The 21,392-nt window shown below is 36.6% G+C and overlaps 1 protein-coding gene across 8 annotated transcripts in view; it reads right to left on the bottom strand.

The window, feature by feature from the left end:
• Positions 1-21,392, bottom strand: part of AP4E1 (adaptor related protein complex 4 subunit epsilon 1) — a 102,206-nt gene that overhangs the window by 49,581 nt on the left and 31,233 nt on the right. For 7 of the 8 annotated variants that reach the window (XR_009051364.1, XR_009051363.1, XR_009051360.1 and 4 more), the window contains 8 exons: positions 20,843-20,955; positions 20,617-20,735; positions 16,306-16,608; positions 12,825-12,939; positions 7,973-8,096; positions 3,923-4,181; positions 1,392-1,949; positions 412-602 (listed from right to left, as the gene is read on the bottom strand). Coding sequence is in view for 1 of the 8 variants with exons in the window: in XM_057722184.1 (XP_057578167.1) it covers positions 412-602; positions 1,392-1,949; positions 3,923-4,181; positions 7,973-8,096; positions 12,825-12,939; positions 16,306-16,608; positions 20,617-20,735; positions 20,843-20,955 (1,782 nt within the window). In the remaining 7 variants the exon portion in view is untranslated. The remainder of the gene's footprint in view (positions 1-411; positions 603-1,391; positions 1,950-3,922; positions 4,182-7,972; positions 8,097-12,824; positions 12,940-16,305; positions 16,609-20,616; positions 20,736-20,842; positions 20,956-21,392) is intronic. The other variant, XR_009051366.1, reaches the window with a different exon arrangement.

Below are 21,392 nucleotides of genomic sequence, written 5' to 3'. Positions count from 1 at the left end.
TTATGAAAGAATTAATCAAATAAATGAAATACAAATGAGAGTAACTTTAAAAGCTTTTTAAAAAGTCAGGCAGAATCTTTGAAATTATTTCAGTTTAAATATTAATATTACTTTCTCTCAGAAGTTTCCCAAGATCACTAGCCAACCCCAAACTATATCGGGTCCCACATTATAATCACCCATCGTATCATTTACTTCCTGTTCACAGCACAATTCACAATTATACATGCATTCATATGATTGCTCGATGTCTCCTCCCAAGAGTGAACACTCCCTAAAGGTAGCAGTGTATCTAGTTTTGAATTGCTATACTCACTAACACCTAGCACAGTGCTCTGTCCAGAAAAGAGGCCTAAGAAATATTTGCTGAATTGGATGAATAACTTGAATTGATATTCTAAAAAAATTTACCTAATGAAATCTAATAGTGATAATTTTACTGAAAATTCGAGCTGAACAGAATGAGTATCCATCACTTGATAATTTACAAAACCAGAAAGATTCCCTTCTGTAAAAGGTTTTTCCATCTGCACACTGTATTGAAAGTTTTTGGTGCTTTCTGCTTCTATCACAGGCAAGCAGCATCCAGGATGCTCAGTGATCTGTAAATAAAAGTAATGCACGTAGTAAAGAAGGGATCAACACAACTACCATATGAATAACAATTTTCCACTTAAATGAAGTGGTACAAAAGCACACCCTTGTGAGATGTTAATAACAAGCCACATCATGAAGATAACCGACAACCCCACCTGAGAAAAATTCACTACCACAGATAATTAAGAAACAATTACACACAGGTCAGAATTATGTAACAAATGGCATCACAATGAAAATGTCTATATGGTTTAACAATAACAAAAAAGATTAAACTCTAGTCACGTGGCTCTCAATACTAGCTAGCACGAGATTTTTAAAGCTAGGAGAGTTTAAAAAAAGAAAAGAAAAAAACAAGAAAAAAACAGGTATTTTCCCCTCTCATCCTCCACCCTTACTCAAGCTCCGGTGGTAAAGCTCAGACAACTGAACTGGGTTTTGGTTTGTGTTTTTAAGTTTCACAGGTGATTCTAATGCACATCTACAGTCAGGAACTTCTGCCCAGTTCAGGCCCAAGCAATATCCCATTCAATGCATTCTAACTCATAGAAGAAATTGGGTCAGTTTTCTCAGTCTTCCCCAATACAATCTTTATTACGTTTCCTTGTCTCTTTTGAATAATTTGTTCCTACATAAAATAATTTTAAAAAATCTGTCACACTTTACGCTGTTTTTGCTAAAGAGGAAAGAAGGATGTGGGAGAAATTTATAAGCCATCAGAAGAGTCAACAGCAGAAACATTAAGTAAGCATTGTCCATTTAAAGCAGAAATAACAAACCATTCATTGTCTTACCTTGAAATTTTCTGCAGGAGCAATTTCTAAGTTAGCACTTTTCAGTTCCAAACCACTCTTATTAAAAACTGACCAGACCATCAACAAACAATCATCTTTCCAAATTTTGTAAGAAGACACTGATATGATTTCATTATTACAGACCTCCATAAGATCTGAATGCATGTGTTCAGTAGTTTCTTCCAACAAAGAAGAAGCTAAAGAGATTTCATTGGCAACTAAGGCTGCAGTGGATTGAGGAGGGTGAAAAACTTCCATGTTGTTATCAGCAAACAAAGAGGGTGTAGACAGCCTGCAATTTGAGACTTTCTCAACCAAGGGCAGTTCTGCAAGTGACTCAGAATCCAAAAGTTCTGAATTGAGAGAAAGTTTCTTTAATTCTTTGTCTCCACTATCCTGCAAATTATCCAAATAATAATCTTCTTCATAAGTCACATTTGATGAAGAACTAAAGGAAGAACGGGTCATATTTTGAGCAGTGGTTGGTTCCCCACTTTTGGTGTCCTTGACTTTTGATCTCCTTCTGAACTTGTGAGAAATGGTATCTGCTTTTCCTAGCTGCAAAGATGAAACACAATAATAATAGAAAAAGAAACCACTCTAAGTCATGAGTTTTAAACTTTTTTTTATAATTTCAAATTAGCAATGTACTAACTTGCTAAGGCTCTACCTATAAAGCATAGATTAACAAAGATTCAGAGATGAATAAAATGTTAAGCCCTTAAAATTCTGACAGCTACATAACTTTGAACTATTAAAGCTAAATCTCTTTCTCACTAAAAACACATAAAATCAGAAACTGAAATAAGGTCAAAAAGTCAATCATGAACAATTCTAAAAACTTATCAGACTTCAGAATACTAGAGTGCAGAACTGCACAAATTAAAAACAGTGAGAAAGCTAGCCATTTCTTGAGTTTCCAGAGCTGTCCTGTAGAAGCTAAGATACCCTCAAATACAGAGATGGGTCAAACGCTGGTTCAGTAATCTATAATAACCATGTTTTCATGACCTGTGAGTCAATAAACAGGGAAGAAAAACTGACTTTACCTCAGGAATCAACTAGCAGTGGCTGACTGGAACACAGAGCAAGAAAGAATACTAAAAGTGACTCGCGGGACTTCCCTGGTGATCCAGTGGTTAAGAATCTGCCTTCCAATGCAGGGCACGCAGGTTCAAGCCCTGGTGGGGGAACTAATCCCACATGCCGTGGGGCAACTAAGCCCTCATGCTACTTGAGCGCATGAGCTCTGGAGCCCGCATGCCACAACTAGAAAAGCCTCAGCGCTGCAACGAAGACCCAGAGCAGCCAAAATTTTAAAAAAAAATTTTTAATAAATAAATAAATAAATAAATAAATGTGACTTGTGATGTTTGCTTACAGACTCAGGAGATGGGAACAGCAAATTTGCCATTCTTGAGCTAAAACAGAAAATTACATATGGAAATCTCAGACTCTCAAAAATAGCACCTGTCCTTCACTCTAGTTTTTCATTCTTTTACTAAGAGAATAATATATCAACATAAAAAGTTTTGAAAATCATAACCATGTCTAAATATAATTTTCATTTTTGTATAATTCCTTTCAACCTCAATACATTTTTATCTTAACAGTTATAAGCAAGGTATAAGTAAAACTTCACATTCTGCTTTTTTCACTTAATATATGAGTATTTTTTAATTTTACAATGCAGTATTTACCATTTTTAATGATGAAGTAATATTCAAAGTTAATATAATTTATGTACCCATTCTCCTGTTAAGACATCTAAATTGATTCCTATTTTTCACTATTAAAAATACCATTTTGGACTTCCCTGGTGGCACAGTGGTTTAGAACCCGCCTGCCAATGCAGGGGACATGGGTTCAATCCCTAGGCCGGGAAGATTCCACATGTCGAGGAGCAGCTAAGCCCATGTACCACAACTACCGAGCCTGCACTCTAGAGCCCCTGAGCCACAACTACTGAGCCCATGTGCCACAATTACTGAAGCCCACATGCCTAGAGCCCGTGCTCCACAACAAGAGAAGCCACTGTAATGAGAAGCCTGCGCACTGCAACGAAGAGTAGCTCCTGCTCGCTGCAACTAGAGAAAAGCCCACACACAGCAACGAGGACCCAATGCAGCCAAAAAATAAATTAAAAAAAAACATTTTAAGTACTTTTTCCATAGACATATCAATATTGTTGAACTATTACTACTAACAATATTTCCATCAAGTCCCATTTCCATTGAGACCTGTCCTCTCCACCGATGGGGTTAACAATACACATGGTCATATTTGTAACTTAATTTGGACACTGACCCTTGCCCTAACTGACTGGACTAAAGAGAACACCTGACTGAAGCTGAGTCAATGAGATTTTCTCTTTCAGGAATATAAAAGGTATGTCACTGGTAGCTCTGGAGCTGGGGAAGCCATTCCTTAAATGTGTGTAGATAACAGTCATAAGCTTTTGTAGAGCCAGTTTTTTGTTGTTGTTGTTCAAAACAGGGGACACAGATTCTCAGAGGAATATAATTACTTACCAAATTAATTGTACTTTCTGATCCTAGCCCAACAAATAATGATGACGCCAGCAGCTGCTTTTCTTTCTCCTCTTTAGATTGGGTAAGGACTTGAGACTGATCCTTTTTTGTTACAGTATGATCTACACTCTCCATTATTATACTCTCTTGAGGAACTGGAGGAGCTTCTGTTTCATCACCAGTTTTGCTTTCCTTCTTGGGAAGATAGCCCTCTTTCCCCCACAATTTCTTTATACCTTCCAGCTTCAAGCTATTTGTCCTAAGGAGATTGATAATGAAAGCAAATCAATTTAAATAATTGCTAGTTACCTTCTTGAGGTATTTTTTAAAATACACTGTCATGATCTTTTAGAAATAGTTTTCATATTGTATTCTATATGCCAGAAATAAAACCCAGATCTTTAGATTTTATTTTAGTTATAGCTAACCTCCCCCAACCCTCCAGCCAAAAGACTTAAGGCAACAGAACTCTAGAATTAGTTAAAATTTTTGGATGATTTAATTTTCATTTAATTGCTTGAATAAGATGTCCAAAAACAGAACTACTGTAAATCGGTTCCTTTCACCTACTGACTTTTCAAAAATATCTTTAATTCTGATGGGCTAAAGATCAGAAATGACCTAAGTTTCATACCTGTAACCACTCAGTGAAGGAATTAACACTACATAAATTCACTACACAAAATCCTATTGAGAGTAAAAAAAATAATAATAATTCAAATCTACTCCTATGTGTAAATTTACCTTTAATCCACAGTTTTCTTAATGTGAGCACAAGCTACATTTTCAACTATTATAAATGTACATTTAGGATTTTTTTATACCTGAGACGTAGAAGAATAAAGTCATAATTAGAATTAGGACTCACCTACTGCTGTCCCAAAAGCTAAAGCTGTGAATCATAAGTGCAGGCTGAAACACTCAAAGACTGCCTCTACTGTTTTCATATAAGAACCATATGTCCTTGACACTGGTTCACTTAAGTATCCCTGTCATGATCCAAAACTGCATTTTAAAAATTTGTACTACAAGATAGGCAGATCATGAAATGAATCTAAAAGAAGGACTCAGAAATATCTATACTGATTATTATTCCATTTTAATTTGTTGGAATCATGGTCAGTTTGATTTTCTTTAGTATGCCAGAAACAAAAGCAGATCATTATACTTCATACTGAGTGAAGAACTAATGCTATTAAGTACCAATTGGCTAAAAGAAAGTCTAATGTTATAGGGAATTAGTCCACTCCTACTTAGTGAATTTTATTGCTGAATGTTCCTTTACAAATATCTTCATTTCTCCCTTTCTTTCAGGTATCAAAAGAGTTTTCTAAAAAAGTTCAAAAAACAAACAAAAAAACTGTTAGTTACCTATCAAACCTCTTAGAAGGAAACTTGTTGATCTCGTGTGAGCAGACAAAAAAATCATCATGGGAACCACTAAAACGACCCCAGCATTTCTAGGATGCTCAACAGTAACAACTAAAAGGAATTCATGAATGCCCACAGCAGGATTACAGTATTTCTGTAACCCTGTTTACCAAAACATATCTTTTAATTATTAAGGGGGAAAAACAAAAAAAGAGCAACTCCCCAAATGATTCAAGTATTGGTTTAACTAAAAAAGGCAGGTGTGGTGGACCCTGGGATGTTCCATCCAGATCCCCCTTCAGTGAAGGACTTGGCACGGCTGTTGGGAGCGTAGCACCGTTAGGGATTTGCCTCAGCTGCAGAGAGTCACCTCAATTGCAGATCATGCCCTTAACCAGGGCAGCCCACATCTGATATTGGTGAATGAAGTATAGAGTCCTGGCCACCCATTTTAGCTCAACTCAGATGGGCCATTCTAGCTTCAGAGCTTCCTATTGGGTCGGCAGACACTGTTGTTGGTACTACATTGCTTCTTAACTTCTTCTTCTGCCCAAACCCTCTTCTTTTCCCTTCCCTCCACAGTTGATGCCAAGGGCACTCCTTAATATTCTGCATGCTAAATTCCATCTCGGAACGCATTTCCCAGGGAATTCAACCCACAATAACAGGCAAAAAGGAGGAAAGGGAGGGAAAAAAAGCCTGCATACATGCCTATTATCAACACAAATTTTCACTGTCATGCATTACATATAGAAGGTCTCAAAAGGAGGTAGATAAATAAAAGAGCAGCACAAAACCATTTCATACACAAAATATGCTTTTTATGATATGAAACATAAAGAAATTTTTAAACATGAGTCATCTTTGCCTGGATTTTGACAACAATAATAATATAATTCATGGTTTCATATGGTATACCTTTGTGTTGTTTTCAGTCAGACCATTCAAACACAGATGTAAATTATGGCCAAGCAACCTTCAAAAGATTAGGAACGTACTTTAACTGAGCTCTAGAAATTCCCATTTGCAGTAGGGTGCTGCTCCGTAATAGGGCTTAAGGTATAAGAAAGTCTAAATTGGGCTTGCTACGCTTTATTCTCAGCTTGCCAGAGACTGCAGAAGAACGATCACCTCCTTTCTAAAACCGATTCACCTTGCCAATTACCACATAGGTTCCTAATCTGAAATAATGTGTGAGCTGTGGTCCTCTTTGGAAAGAAATTTTAAATTCATCTCTCATGTTGCATTTCATGATAATACAGCACATTTATAATTCCTTAGCAGCTTTGCCAAATGTCATTTCTCTGAGGGTAGTACATGTACACATACAGGATTTACAAGACCCTGCCAAGTCCCCCAGATCCTAATTCAACACTAAAAAAGAGCAGATGCCATCATCATCTGTTGTGCAGGTAAAAGGGACTACGTTTCCTCCCTGGTTTGGAGGGTCTCTGTCTCCCCTTCCCTTGCCCCTCTAATTCCTGTTTGAAGTACTTAAGTGCTATAACCACCACCATCACATGCTCACAAACCATATCTACTCCCCACGCTTGTAATTTTGAAATTAAGTGTCTGGGAAAGAAAAGGGTGTCAACAGAGCAGGAAAAAGGCTAAGGAAGAGATTTTGAACTTATGCCATTTCATTCAGCATATCATTCTACGTTCCTCATAATCTATGTCTCATTCTTCCGATAAATACTGCTTGTAACCACCTCACTGGAAGACTGACAAATGCAAAGATGAACATAAAATAAGGTCACTGAGTCTGTTCAAAATGTCATCTTTCAAAGTCGTCACCTTTGAGATTTTATCATTCCAACAATGCTGCCATTACTCAAAACATTCTTGAACTCTTTTATAAGAAGCTCCTTCACAAACAAGAAAGCCATTTTCATTACTTTATGTCACATCAGTATATTGACCAAAGTTATCCAGATTGCCTACTAATTTTATGTAGCAAACTCAGCTTTTAGATAATAACAGACAGCAATGACAATTATTAATTATAGTAGTTTACCATTTATCAATCATTTATTATGTATTGGGTTGTATGAGGCACTTTACAGACATTATCTCATTTTATTAACTTAATCATATTTCTAGTAATTTACTCATATTTCCAAAATCAAAATTTACCTAAAAAGCATGAAGACTTATTTAGCTCCATGTTAAGACATTTAGACAAATGCATCACCAATTTTCTAGGCTGGAAAGAAGCTCTGAAAGCATTCTGAGCACAGTATACAGCCTTCTCAAGAGAAATCCGTCACCTTATTTTATGTTCACCTATATATTCGTCGATCTTCCAATGTGATGGTTTATAAGAAGTAGATTATGAGAATGTAGAATGATATGCTGAATATTCACCTGGGTATATGAGTTCTGACACACTTCTTTAAAAATATGTGTGTGTGTGTGCGCGCACGCACACGCACAATATATAATAACAACACACACATCATTACTATGTGTAAAGTTTGTATACACTCTATATTGCCTTGGAAGTAATCAAGCTCTCTTAAAGTAAAAGGACAGACTGTACACTATCAACACCTTGAGAACAAAAAATAGAAACAACTGAAGTAACAACCCTGAAGAATTTAGCTTTCAGGAATCCTTCAACATTTAAAGACATTTAAACACTCCCCTGTTCTCAATTTTAATAAGAAAGGAACTTACTCTTTCAGCCCGGTCTCTGTACTATTCCCAGATAAATCTGAACCAAGAGAAATGCCAGCAGGAGACTGTCGTCCAGTGAAGCCAGATGAAGAAAAGGAGAGTCCATATGGTTCAAAATTGAGAACTAGAATTTTAAAACAAAAACAGAGGTTCATATTTAAAACAAAGCAAAAATTATGAAAATAAAGCAAAAAATTAAAAAAATTGAAGACTAGAATCCAGTGACAATTTTTAAACTTTAAGGGATTTTGGAAATGATCTAATCAAATATTTATAGTAACAATAATAAAGCAGCTATGATTTATTAAATCTCTACTAAAGCCTTCACACAATTGGTTGATCAAAGACAAACAGTCCTTCATATTTTGTTTGTTCTTGTTTTTTGGGTTTTTTGTTTTTGTTTTTGTTTTTCAGTCCTTCATTTTTATCTTTTCATCTCTCTTAAAAACTAAAAAAGAATTCAATTAGGAAAGACAACTGATAAGCCAGGTCAACTGAAAAGTCGCTGCTCTCATGCAAAAATCTTTAATGAGCTATGAATGAAGAGCTGACCATGTTTTTGTTTAACAAAATGCTTTTAGGCACATTCCTATACTAACTGGACTGATGGAGCCCTCAATGTGAAATCTCCCTTACTGACAAAGAACAAGGTTTACCCAGGTTCAGATTCCTTTGAGTCTATATACCCAAATGAATTCAATCGGAGCCATAAAATTCATATTGTTATTGTGGTAGAGCAGATACCGATATCCACTCTCCTCTTCTTTCTAAGTCTCGGAACTCTCAATTCTTAGCTAGGTACATGGCCGCCCAGAAAAGAGATGACATTTCCAGACTCCTTTGCCATGTGACTGAATTCTGACCAACGCAATTATATATACATTTTGTGCACAACTTCTGGGAGGAATCCTTCTGGAAGAAAAAACTTCCTCTCTCCCTTCCTCATTTATGTTCATAAAAAGCCATCATCAATACCAGGCTGTCTACCTCCAGATTTCTTTAATGGGAAAGAGCAATAACCCTCTGCCTTTTATAAGGCCCCACTCTGTCTGTTTTCTAATATGCTTTTTAGCTAAATTTAATCCTAACTGGCACATTATCTTCTTGGATTGTCTGGATTATAATACAAAGGACTTTCTTAAATCATAAAAAGTATCTTGGAAAATAAAATGTGAACTTCTGTAATTATTATCCTCATTTTACAAATGAGGAAACTGTGGCAAAGAGCTTGCCATGAAGTCACCCAAGAGTATGAAGATAAGAAATGAAAGAGGCAGATCAGAAATCAGATCCTCTGGTTCCAGAGCTGCACTCTCAACCATTACATTACATTGTCTCCTTCAAAGGAAACAGCACCTAATCCAAAGAGTACTAAATAAATTAGCTTGTTTGTTAGCTAAATGAATGATATAAAAGAGGAATGACTGTTCAGTAGGAAAAAAAAGTAATGGGCTAATTTATAATCAGGAGAACCACTTCTTGATGTAGGTTGGGTATTAACTACGTTATGAACTCGACCTTAATTTCTTTGTGAAGTGAAAGGTTAGGACTAGATCAGCAGTTTCCAAGTACTGATTTGATAACCAGGAACAAGCTGACTTCACAGAATCTCCCACGTATCTTTTTATACATAAAACCAGGCTTTCAGAGATATAGATACAGAAGGTATAGGAGTAGCGCTCAAAAATCTGTATCATTTTTAAAAATTCTCTTTGTGATTCTCTTTGTGTTCTTAATCATGTTTGGAAACTACCTGCCTAAATCTTTCTAAGGTCCTTTTCAGCTAGAATATCCTCTCATTTTAAGCTTTCCAATCATCTGGTTTAACCTTCTATCCCATATTGGCCTCTTTCAAATAGCATCTGTGACAGTCAGTCATCCAGCCTCTGCACTGACACTTCCAGTAACAGTGAAGAGCTCAAGAAATATTTTAAGAGTCTAAGGCAAAGAGCAAGTAAAGATAAAAAGTTTAAGCAAAGAGCAGAAAGAACTCAAAATTAAAGAGTCTGAAACAGAGAAAAAAAGAGACTAGACATGGAAGAGGATAATATCTGGAGAATAGTCAGATAAAATTCCAATCCTAAAGAATTAAAAGACTGTCAACTAAGAAAGGTCGAGAAAGGCTCAACACTGAGAAAGAAGTTCAAACCACATTATTTTCATTCATGAGTGAAAATTTCCCAAGATTCTTACAGAAATGAATAACTAGAAGGGACAAAAACTGGGGGGAGTTAACTAGATGAACAAAAGCTCATGTGCAAATTGGGGAGCAGGAAGAGAATAATGGTATGCAGAAAGAGTCAGGAGAAGGAAGAAGATGGCTGAACTGCAACTTACTGAATATGGAGACGTTAACTAGATGACGCATGAGGACAAAGGGCAATTCATACAGAAGAGAAAGCATGAGCTAGAAGCAGAGGCAGTCCTTGGGAGTTGGGGGCTATTGAAAGTAATCCAGGTGAGAGATAAAAATATAAATTATCCTGGGCATAAGTGAGTAATTCAATTTTTAACCTGTTTGTATCCTTCATGACTTTAGAAGCCTTGATTAGATGCACATTCCTTCTTTATCTTACCTTGTACTGCAGTTCTTTTATACCTTGATCATTTGGCTATACTTCTCTGACCATCCCCAGCTGTTTTTAATTTTATGTTTTGAGAGACTAACAGCCTCAACTTGATATGGTTTTCAAAAATCCATAGTTCTGTAGACAGGGGATTATACTGCTACTTCCCGTTACTCTCTCTGGTTTTATCGAACACTGGGACTACAACATATTCGAATAACGGTTAACAGAAAAATCCACTCTGGTTCCTCAATGCTTTTCTTGGGTAGAAACTGGTAATAAAAGTTTGTTCCCCACTTTCCCATCTATTTTTGCCAGTTCTCAGTATATTACAATACTTGCCTGAAGTTTATTGTTACAAACTTGGCATTTTTCTACCCGAGAGAACTAAGTACTGTATCCTTCACAAAAGTGACATTTAACTAGTATTCTTTGCAAATGATTTATTAAAATCTCAAACAAGATCAGTATCAGAACCAACTGACACATGAAGGATTTCAGAATTAACAACTTTATAGGCAGAAAATACCTATTTTTTCCCCTGCTCTTTACTTTCTGTCATAGCCAACCAATTATAAGATACGATTTTATAACTTATTCCTCAAGTACTTATTAAGCACTTGCTATGTCCTGCTCGTAACTGATTTTCTTTTCCATGAAGACAGTCTAGGCTTTGAAATTTCAGTTTTACTTTAGAGAACTTTTGAAAAATAGGTTTGGGAGGAGAGGGGAAGAGCCTAATTTGACAGTTTCACACCATTTATAATGATGATTCCATGATATAAAATGTACTTGGCACTGTATCTCAATAGAAGTTCTTATAAAAAAAATGTACTTGGCAAATGAATACACTAGCTTGGGGAGTTTCAGGGCTATTATATTTGCATCAGCCACTTAACATTTTAAGAAAGAAGAAAGGCAGTGCCAGAAATTAGGCTCCTTGTCCTATCTCCCTTTCCCTCTCCTAGCCTTGAATTGCAGTAATAAAAGCAACTGATGGGGAATTCCCTGGCTGTCCAGTGGTTAGGACTCCATGCTTCCACTGCAGGGGGCACGGGTTCAATCCCTGGTCGGGGAACTAAGATCCCATGTGCTGCATGGCGTAGCCAAAAAAGAAAGGGGGGTGGTGGGGAGAGCAAGTGATGGACCTCAGACATTTCAAAATAAGGAAATATGGCAACTGGACCATGTCCCCCACTTTGGAACTCCAGATTTTCACTCTGTGACTTGGATATCATAAGGCCTCTATATGCAATGTAGTCAGAGGCTGGGCAACTGTAATTCAAAACTTTATTTCCCCCACATATGCTATCAATATATGAGGAGTTAAATGAGAAGGAAACTGATTACCCTTTGAAAGAAAACTGTATTTCCTAAGCCATTAGGTATCATGCTAAATAATGTCAAAAACTTTAAAAGAGTAAATACTTCTGCAAAAAAATAACAGCCTATTATTAGTGTTTATATTCTTTGGTCTCATTGTAGGATCAACCATTTAGTTGTACTCATATGCCTACAACGAAGAGTGGAAAATAATAAGTACTCTACAAAATCATTAAATAATGAATAAGAAAAAAAAAACCTTTCAGCATTGAACTTTTCAGTATTAACATTCTGAATTCCTATATAGATAATATTCAATGGTTTCCCTTTATGTGTGTATATATATATATCTATATATATATAGATATCCCATCCACCATCAAATATCTCAATGATCTCCTCTTTAGTAAAATCATGACAAAAGTCTTTCTCTGACAGGCTACTTTTTTTAAATGTAAAGTTATTCTTTCCTTTCCTAGCTGTTCTTAAATTCACTGATCAGATATTTTGTTGGAGGAAGCATTTTAACACAGTTAAGCTATACAAGATTGTTCAGAATGAAAATGAAACTCACTAGTCCATAGTAACCAGTTTTTTTCTGAAACTTCTCTGCAGATATGCTCTTGTTAGTATCTGTCAGTCTTTTAGCACAGTGACCAACATGATAATTCCACCTTCAAGTTCTTTTAGAATTCCAGGATGGCTGCCATATCTTAGGCACTTCTGTACATGAAATCTATGAGTTTGAGAATACCTCTAGGCTAACTTTTTTTTTCTGTTTATCGCAAACAAGGTCAGGGTGAACAAGTCACAAGCAAAATTAGAGAGAATAAATCTCCTCAGTTATTTACTTACATAACTATAATATCAATTACTAATGTAAGTGTGTAATTAATGTAATGTAATTAATGTAAAAGTGATGTCCCTACAGTCTTGCTTATTATAAACCCATGAAAAATTACCTTTTTCCTGAGAAAGCTTTTCCTCCTGCCGTTGGTGGTGAGGTTTGTAAGGTGCTGCCCCCTGACTTAGTTCCTCTGCCACAAAACCATCCAGAAAAGATAAGGAAGCATCTACCTATATTAAAGTGAAGCAAAAATTAAGAATTAAAAAAACTTACCCTACACAGTAGATGGCACATTCACATAAGTAATTTCAGCCTGTATTTCCTAAAAATAATTTTTAAGTAAAAAACAGAACTTCAATTCTAAAACTGCTACTCAACTTTCTAGCTATCTGAAACATCTATAATCAAATCACTCAGCTGTGAACCTAACTATATAAGTCATTTGCACTTGTTATTAATTTCATTGCACTGCAGAATACATTTTTGAGCATCCTGTATGTTAAGGCATCATGTTAGATGCTATGATTGAGAAAAAGGAAGACACAAGTCCTGCCCTCATGAGACCTGTAACCTACTAGGAGGAGAAGACACATACACTATGAGCTATAGTGTCTATATTAGTTTCCTCCCGCTAGGAGCTAAAAACAAAGCCCCCCGCAAAGGCTAATTCCTTCTGGAGGCTCCAGGGGAGAATAGGTTTCTTAACTCTTTCAGCTTCTAGAGGCTGCCAGCATTCCTTGGCTTCTACAAGGCTATATCACTCCAATCTCTGCTTCTATTATTACTTGGCCTTCTCTCTGACCTCTTGCCTCACTTTTATAAGGACCCTTGTGATTATATCATGCCTACTCAGATAATCCAGGATAATCCCCATTACAAAATCCTTAATGTAGTGAAACCTACAAAGTCCCTTTTACCATATAAAGTAACATATGCACAGGTTCCAGGCATTAAGATGTGAATACCTAGGGGAGGCCTGTTATCCAGCCTCCCACAGTGCCTTTAACTACCCTATTCCTTTCTAGCTAAAAATGCTTTTTTACAAATCTGTGGGAAATTACTTAATTTCAATAAAGTAGAAGAATAAAAAGGTACAAGAGAATGGTTAAATGAAAAGGAATAAAGAGATGAAGAAAGGGTAAGGGGAAAAGGCGAAAAGGCTTCCCTAGTGGCAGAGGGGTTAAGAATCTGCCTGCCAACGCAGGGGGCACGGTTCAATCCCTGGCCCTGGAAGATCCCACATGCTTCGGAGCAACTAAGCCCATGAGCCACAACTACTGAGCCTGCACTCTAAGGCCTGCACACCACAACTACTGAGCCCATATGCCACAACTACTGAAGCCCGTGCACCTAGAGCCCATGCTCTGCAACAAGAGAAGCCACCGCAATGAGAAGTCCAAGCACTGCAACAAAGAGTAGCCCCTGCTCACCGAAACTAGAGAAAGGCCATGTGCAGCAATGAAGACCCAACACAAGCCAAAAAAGGGAGGGAGGGAAGGGAGGGAGAGAGTGAGGGAGGAAGGAAGGTGGAAGGAAGGAGGAAGGAAGGAAGGAAGGAAAAAGTGAGGAGAGAAATAAAAATAAGATACACAAGAGGATATAGCAGTAATGACTTCAGAAACCACAGATTTGCTTCTCCTGATGTAGCCAATACATACAAACAGCTAAGATAATTAGAACAACAGGTAATTCTCAAACATTTAAGAGGCATGTCACACTCTGCATTTGGAAAGGTTTAGTTTCAGTAAGATTCTTTTTTTTTTAATTAATTTATTTATTGGCTGCATTGGGTCTTCGTTGCTGCATGCAGGCTTTCTCTAGTTGAGGTGAGCGGGGGCTACTCTTTGTTGTGATGTGCAGGTTTCTCACTGCGGTGGCTTCTCTTTGTTGTGATGTGCAGGTTTCTCACTGCGGTGGCTTTTCTTGTTGTGGAGCACGCACTCTGGGCACTCAGGCTTCAGCAGTTGTGGCACGTGGGCTCAGTAGCTGTGGTGTGCAGGCTCTAGAGCACAGGCTCAGTGATTGTGGCGCACAGGCTTAGTTGCTCCATGGCATGCAGGATCTTCCTGGACCAGGGATCAAACCCATGCATTGGCAGGAGGATTCTCAACCACTGCATCACCAGGGAAATCTTTTTTTTCTTTAAAGATTTTTTTTTAGATGTGGACCAGTTTTAAAGTCTTTATTGAATTTGTTACAATACTGCTTCTGTTTTATGCTTTAGTTTTTTGGCCATGAAGCATATGGGATCCTACTTCCCCGACCAAGGATCAAACCTGTATCCCCTGCATTGGAATAATTAGGCAAAGTCCTAACCACTGGACTGTCAGGGAAGTCCCTCAATAAGATTCTTAAGAGATGAAGCCATGTCATCATCATTATCTTTTATTGAGAGAAATGGAAGTAGAGTTACTAACTAGTTTAATACTATGTATAGCATATTTGTTCATATAGTCTCTGGAAACCTACCAAATGTTAAACCAAGGCCTCTGCCCATGAGGAATTCATGAAAAAAATTAATGAACAAAGGTTCAAAGTGAATACAAGCCATGAACATCTGAGTCATAATTAGTGGGAATATTGCACATCCTCTCCTCTTCTTCAACTATATATAACATCTAACATAAAAATCTGAAAAAATCTGACTTCCTTTTGGAAGTTTTCAGATTTATACCAATCTGAGGGAGAACTCAGAGGTGAGCAGTAACTAAGTGCTCTGGATTAAAAGGGGAGTGGCTGAAAGTAGGTAGGAGAAGAAAAGGTTGGTGATCCGGTTCCAAAGTAGTAAAGATGTAGATAGCAGATGGACAAAATAAGATGGAAAACTGTTTTTTTCTTACATTCTCAAAGAAAAGAGAATAATAGTAAAATGACATATTAGAGAAGTTCAAAGGAGATAAAAATTTTAAGTTCTCAAATTATTATATGTTAAAAGAGATTGTCACAGAATATAAACCCCTACACACTGCAGGTCTCCAGAACAGATTAGTCTTCCTGACTACTTAGAATCACTACTGATTAGAGGCTCTCAAATGCTCTCTCACACTAATGTGAGAAAAACACCAACTTTCATCTAAAGTGCTAAAGAAATTACATTTTGCTATATTCCAGATATATCACAAATGTAAGAATTACTCTGTTTAAACACAATGTAATTTTTTTTTTTGAGAATCGGACCAGTTTTATTGACTTTATATGATAAGTTCCATTGATATTAGTAAGATTTTATCAGCAAAAAGCTATAATAATGCTGTTTCGAAATAAGAATAAGCAACAGAAATTCAATAATAATTATATCCACTTTCATTGGAACTAACTAGACTTCAGGTGTTTAACAAACATTATTTTTTTTTGGGGGGAGGGTACATCAAGTTCAATCATCTGTTTTTATACACATATCCCCGTATTCCCTCCCTTCCTTGACTCCCCCCTCTTGAGTCCCCCCCCACCCTCCCTGCCCCAGTCCTCTAAGGCATCTTCCATCCTCAAGTTGGACTCCCTTTGTTATACAACAACTTCCCACTGCCTATCTATTTTACAGTTGGTAGTATATAACACAATGTAATTTTTTAAAAGATGAAATGCAGATATCTTACCACCATGTCTTCACAACTCTTATCAACTGGAAGCAAGCTCTTCATAAATTTCACATTCTCATGCAAATGTTTTAATTCAAATGCATGCTGTCTCAAACAAGTATCCAAAGATGTAGTAAATTCCTCGATTAATCTCTCAACTATATTAAAAGAGTGTGCTTGGGGTGTCAACTTGGTCACAGCAGCAATTATCCACGCTTTTGTTTCTGAGGAAATGGAGTCACTCATAAGTAACTTGTAGAGCTTGGTTATCACTTCCTCTGGTGTTTCCTTATGTAAGAGGTAGGAATACTCCCCTAACACCTAAAAGAAAGACAAAGAAATGTATACATGCAAATAAGAAGTTATACCAACTATACTCAGAAATCTAAACAAAGTGCCTATTGCTGGAGTGAATTTAATCTATACTAAACATATTCTCATGATAAAGAAATTATTAACATTAATATTGTATATTTTAGGTTCAAAATTACACCAAGAATTGGAAGTGAATATAAAAAAGTTTTCCACATCTTTATCGTCAACAATATGTAAAGTAGCATACCTTTACAAGTTACCTTTCTTCTGAACTTCCAGGTTTGGATGTTGGTTTTTACAAGCACTTTCACATTGTCATTATTTTTTCCAATAAGCGTTTAAACAAGTGGTTCTCACATACTAGTACGCATAAGAGCCACCTGAGGTGTTTCATAAAAATGTGGATTTCTAGACTCTACTCCCAGATAATCTGATTTAGTATGTCTGTGGTGGGGATCTACAATATACATTCTGAACAAGCATCAGCTGATTCTGATGCAGATGACCCACAGAAGAGACTCTGAGGAACACTGATCTATGTTACACATTCTCTTTCCTACATCTAACTTATTCAGCTGATATATAATCCTATTGGTCTCGGGATCATTAATAAACTGATAATTCATGAGATCTTTCTGAAGCAGTATTTATTAAGTATTTTCATGTCTTTGGTATAATACTGGGACAAGCAAGAAAAAAAGAGTGAGGTGAGGTCATAGGCAAGGAAAGATTTATAGCTAGTAATAAGAAGGATAAAAAAGAAATAGGACTACGTAAATTCAATCCTTAAATGGTAAGAAAAATTTTTGACTGGTTTAATAAAAGATGGAAGAAAACTCTAGAAGAACAGGCAACCTAAATTCCAGTTCAAAAATCAATGGACTTAAGCTTCTGGGAAGATAGAGTACGTGAATTTTTCTCTTATTCTTCCTGCTAAGTACACCTAAAAACCCTTGATGTTGTATATAAAACACATATACAAAGACTGAAAGGTAGAGAAAAGAAGGCAGATCACTAAGAACCTTGGGACCTAAGGAACAATACAGGGGGTTATCTGTTGCTTCATATACCTCAGTCTGGGTACTGGAGAGCCAGCAACCTAGAAATGCCAATGGGCACAGACAAAAAAGCCCCAAGAAAAGCCTGCCCTCTAGCCAAAGAGCCAAGAAGACAGAAAACTTTTAAATAATAATCCTTCCACTCCAGCCAAGCGCCACATAGAAAAAATTGTAGCCCCACCCACACCAGCAAAGGTGGAGTGGAGAGTCAGGACTTCAACCCCCACCAGGCTATAAAAAGCATCCCAACTCCCCAACAAGGGTAGTAACAGAGAGACTGAGCGAAAGCCAGGACTTTCATTCCCCTCAAGCTATAGAAAGACCCACTCTTCTGCAGTGTCTGTGAAGACCACATACAAAGGCTACACTTCACCTCCACCCCAGTATAAAGAGGTACCCTCCCTCTCTCTGATGGGGTGGTGTCAGGGGAAACCTAGCAGAGAGTCAAGACGTAGGGGAGGCCACATAGTTAGAGATCTCTACACCCAGTCTCAACACCATCACCAAAAGAATTTAATTTATAGAACACACCACACAACAGTAAGCAGAATACCCATTCTTTTCAAGCACCCACAGAATATATAAGACAGACCATATCTTAGGCCATAAAATAAACATTAACAACCTTAAAAGAACTGAAATTATAGAGTACTTTCTCTGACAACAATGAAATCAAACCAGAAATCAGTAACAAGAAAGATAAAAGGCAATTTTCAAAACATTTAAAAACTAAACAACACCCATCCACACAATCTTTCCAGAAAACAGAAGAGGAAAGAACTCTCTCAAGCATTTTATGAAGCCAGTATTACCTTGATACCAAAACCAAACAGACTAGAAAAAAAAAAACTACAGACCACTATCTTTCATGAACAGAGATGCAAAAATTCTTAATATGGTCTCAAGAAATCTACAAAAAAACCCCCTAGATTAGTGAGTTCAGCAAGATTGCAGGTTATAAGAAAATACAGAAATAAACCCACGTACTAATGTCCACTAATCTACGAAAAAGGAGGCAAGAATGTAGGACAAAGCAAAAACAGTCCCTTCAGTAAGTGGTGCTGGGAAAACTGGACAGCTACATGTAAAACAACGAGATCAGAACATTTCCTCACAACATATACAAAAATAAACTCAAAATGGATTAATGACCTAAATGTAAAACCTAAAACATACAACTCCTAGAAAAGAACACTCTTTGACATAAATTGCAGCAATATTTTCTTGGATCTGTCTCCTAAGGCAAAAATAAACAAATGGGACCTAATTAAACTTAAAAGCTTTTGCACAGTAAAGGAAACCATTAACAAAATGAAAAGATAACCCTCAGAATGGGAGAAAATATTTGCAAATAATGCAGCCAACAAGGGCTTAATTTCTAAAATACACAAACAGCTCATACAACTCAATATCAAAAAAACAAACAACCCAATGAAAAAAGGGTAGAAGACCTGAATAGACATTTTTCCAGAGAAGACATACAGATGGCTAACAGGCACCTGAAAAGATGCTCAACAACAATATTAAAGAAAAGCAAATCAAAACCACAATGAAGTACCACCCCACACCTGTGAGAAGGACTATTATCAAAAAGTCTACAAATAACAAATGCTGGACAGGATGTGGAGACAAGGGAACACTCCTATATGGTAGCCACTATGGAAAGCAGTATGGAGGTTTCTTAAAAAAAAAAAAAATACAGTTGCCTGATGAACCCAGTGACAGGGCAAGAATAAGGATGCCGATTCAAAGAATGGACTGGAGGACACAGGGTTGGGGGGTGGGGAGCGAAGCGGAAGCTTGGACAAAGTGAGAGAGTAGCATAGACATATTTACACTACCAACTGCAAAACAGATAGCTACTGGGAAGTTGCTGTATAACAAAAGGAGATCAAGTCGATGATGGGTGTGCTTTAGAGGGCCAGGACAGGAAGAGCTGGAGGGAGTCAAGGGAGGGAGGGGATATGGGGATATATGTATAAATACAGCTGATTCACTTTGGTGTACCTCAAAACCTGGTACAAGAGTGTAAAGCAATTATATTCCAATAAAGAGCTTAAAAAAAAAATAGAGTTGCCATATGATCCAGCAATCCCACTGCTGAGCATATATCCAGAGAAAAATATAATTCAAAAAGATACATGCCTTCTAGTGTTCATAGCAGCATTATTTACAACAGCCAAGACAAAGAAACAACCTAAGATGTCCATCCACATATTGAATGGATAAAGATTTGGTATATATACACAATGGAACACTACTCAGCCATAAAAAAGAATGAAATACTGCAATTTGCAGCAACATGGGTGGACCTAGAGATTATCACACTAAGTGAAGTAAGTCAGAAAGAGAAAGACAACTATCATATGATATCACTTATATGTAGAACCTAAAATATGACACCAATGAAATTACCTATGAAACAGAAACAGACTCACAGGCATAGAAAACAAACTTATGGTTACCAAAGGGGAAAAGGGGTGGGGGAGCAATAAATTTGGAGTTTGGGATTATCAGATACAAACTACTATATATAAAATAAACAAAAATGTCCTACTGTATAGTACAGGGAACTATATTCAAAATCCTGTGTTTTCTATGTGAATCTATATTTGAATATGTGAATATTCACATATTGTGTTATGTTAGCTTTCTATTGCTGCATAATAATGTTACCACAAACTTAAAACAACATAGAAAACACAACAAATGCATGGTAGACACAGGCAAGTGCCTAAATAAATATCCATATTTAAAAGATCAGTCAAGTGAGATGGCAGACAGAATGAATAGACAAGTAAATAGTAAGTGATAGAAGGTAGCCACTGGGAAAGAAAATTGACAACTGAAGGAGTTAACTAAGTAGAACTGAATGATTTCTGAAGAAATGTATTACTAGTATTTGACTTAATAAAAAAATATTATAAACATTTATGATTCAATGTACTATACTCACCCAACTCATAACTTGAAGAAATCTCTGTGGATAGAACACATTTTCCACATCTAGTAAAGTGAGATAAGACTGAACTGCATAAAGCCTTAATTGTTGATTTTCTGCTTCATCATCAAAACCTACAAAGAAATTAACATACCATTTTAATTCCTACTAAATTCTCTAAGGACTCTGTATTAACAACATTTAATTTTAAAATCTTTGCAGAATGCAATAGTTTACTAACCTTCTGCTAGCAGTCTCAGAAAGTTACTGGGAATATCAGGATGCATCACGTCTCCTCCCACTGAAAATACAGCATTCATTGTCTGAATAAACCACGCATTATCAGGAGCATATGTGTCCACAGTGTTAAGAACAAGTACACTTCCAAATGCCGCATACTAAAATTATTCTTTCTGTATCAACCTTTTAAAAAAATAACCCTCAATTCATCCTAGTTTGGCATTTATACCTTTAACTTCTGCCAATAAATTGTTCTACATTTCAGTTTTATATAAAATAGGTGCTCAGTAAAAGCTTATTTAATAAACTAGCTCATGTTGCTTTATCTAGCACTATATCTTGCACATAATAGGGGTCCATGGAACTGTGAATTAACTGAGAGAAATGTTCCCACTAACTATGGACAAATACATAATGGGAAATATGCACTTCACAGAGGCTAAATGTTGTGATGTGTCTAACGGAACAATTTGTTTACCCTCTTTTCTAATCTGTTCCTCTTCAGTTCTAAAATTCTGTCATTCTGCTGACCAGAGCTATAGCACTGGTTA

Source organism: Hippopotamus amphibius, chromosome 2 (assembly GCF_030028045.1).
Source record: "Hippopotamus amphibius kiboko isolate mHipAmp2 chromosome 2, mHipAmp2.hap2, whole genome shotgun sequence".
Classification (NCBI taxonomy): domain Eukaryota; kingdom Metazoa; phylum Chordata; class Mammalia; order Artiodactyla; family Hippopotamidae; genus Hippopotamus; species Hippopotamus amphibius.
The sequence above is the reverse complement of the archived record's forward strand: the minus strand, read 5'-3'. Positions and strand labels throughout refer to the sequence as shown.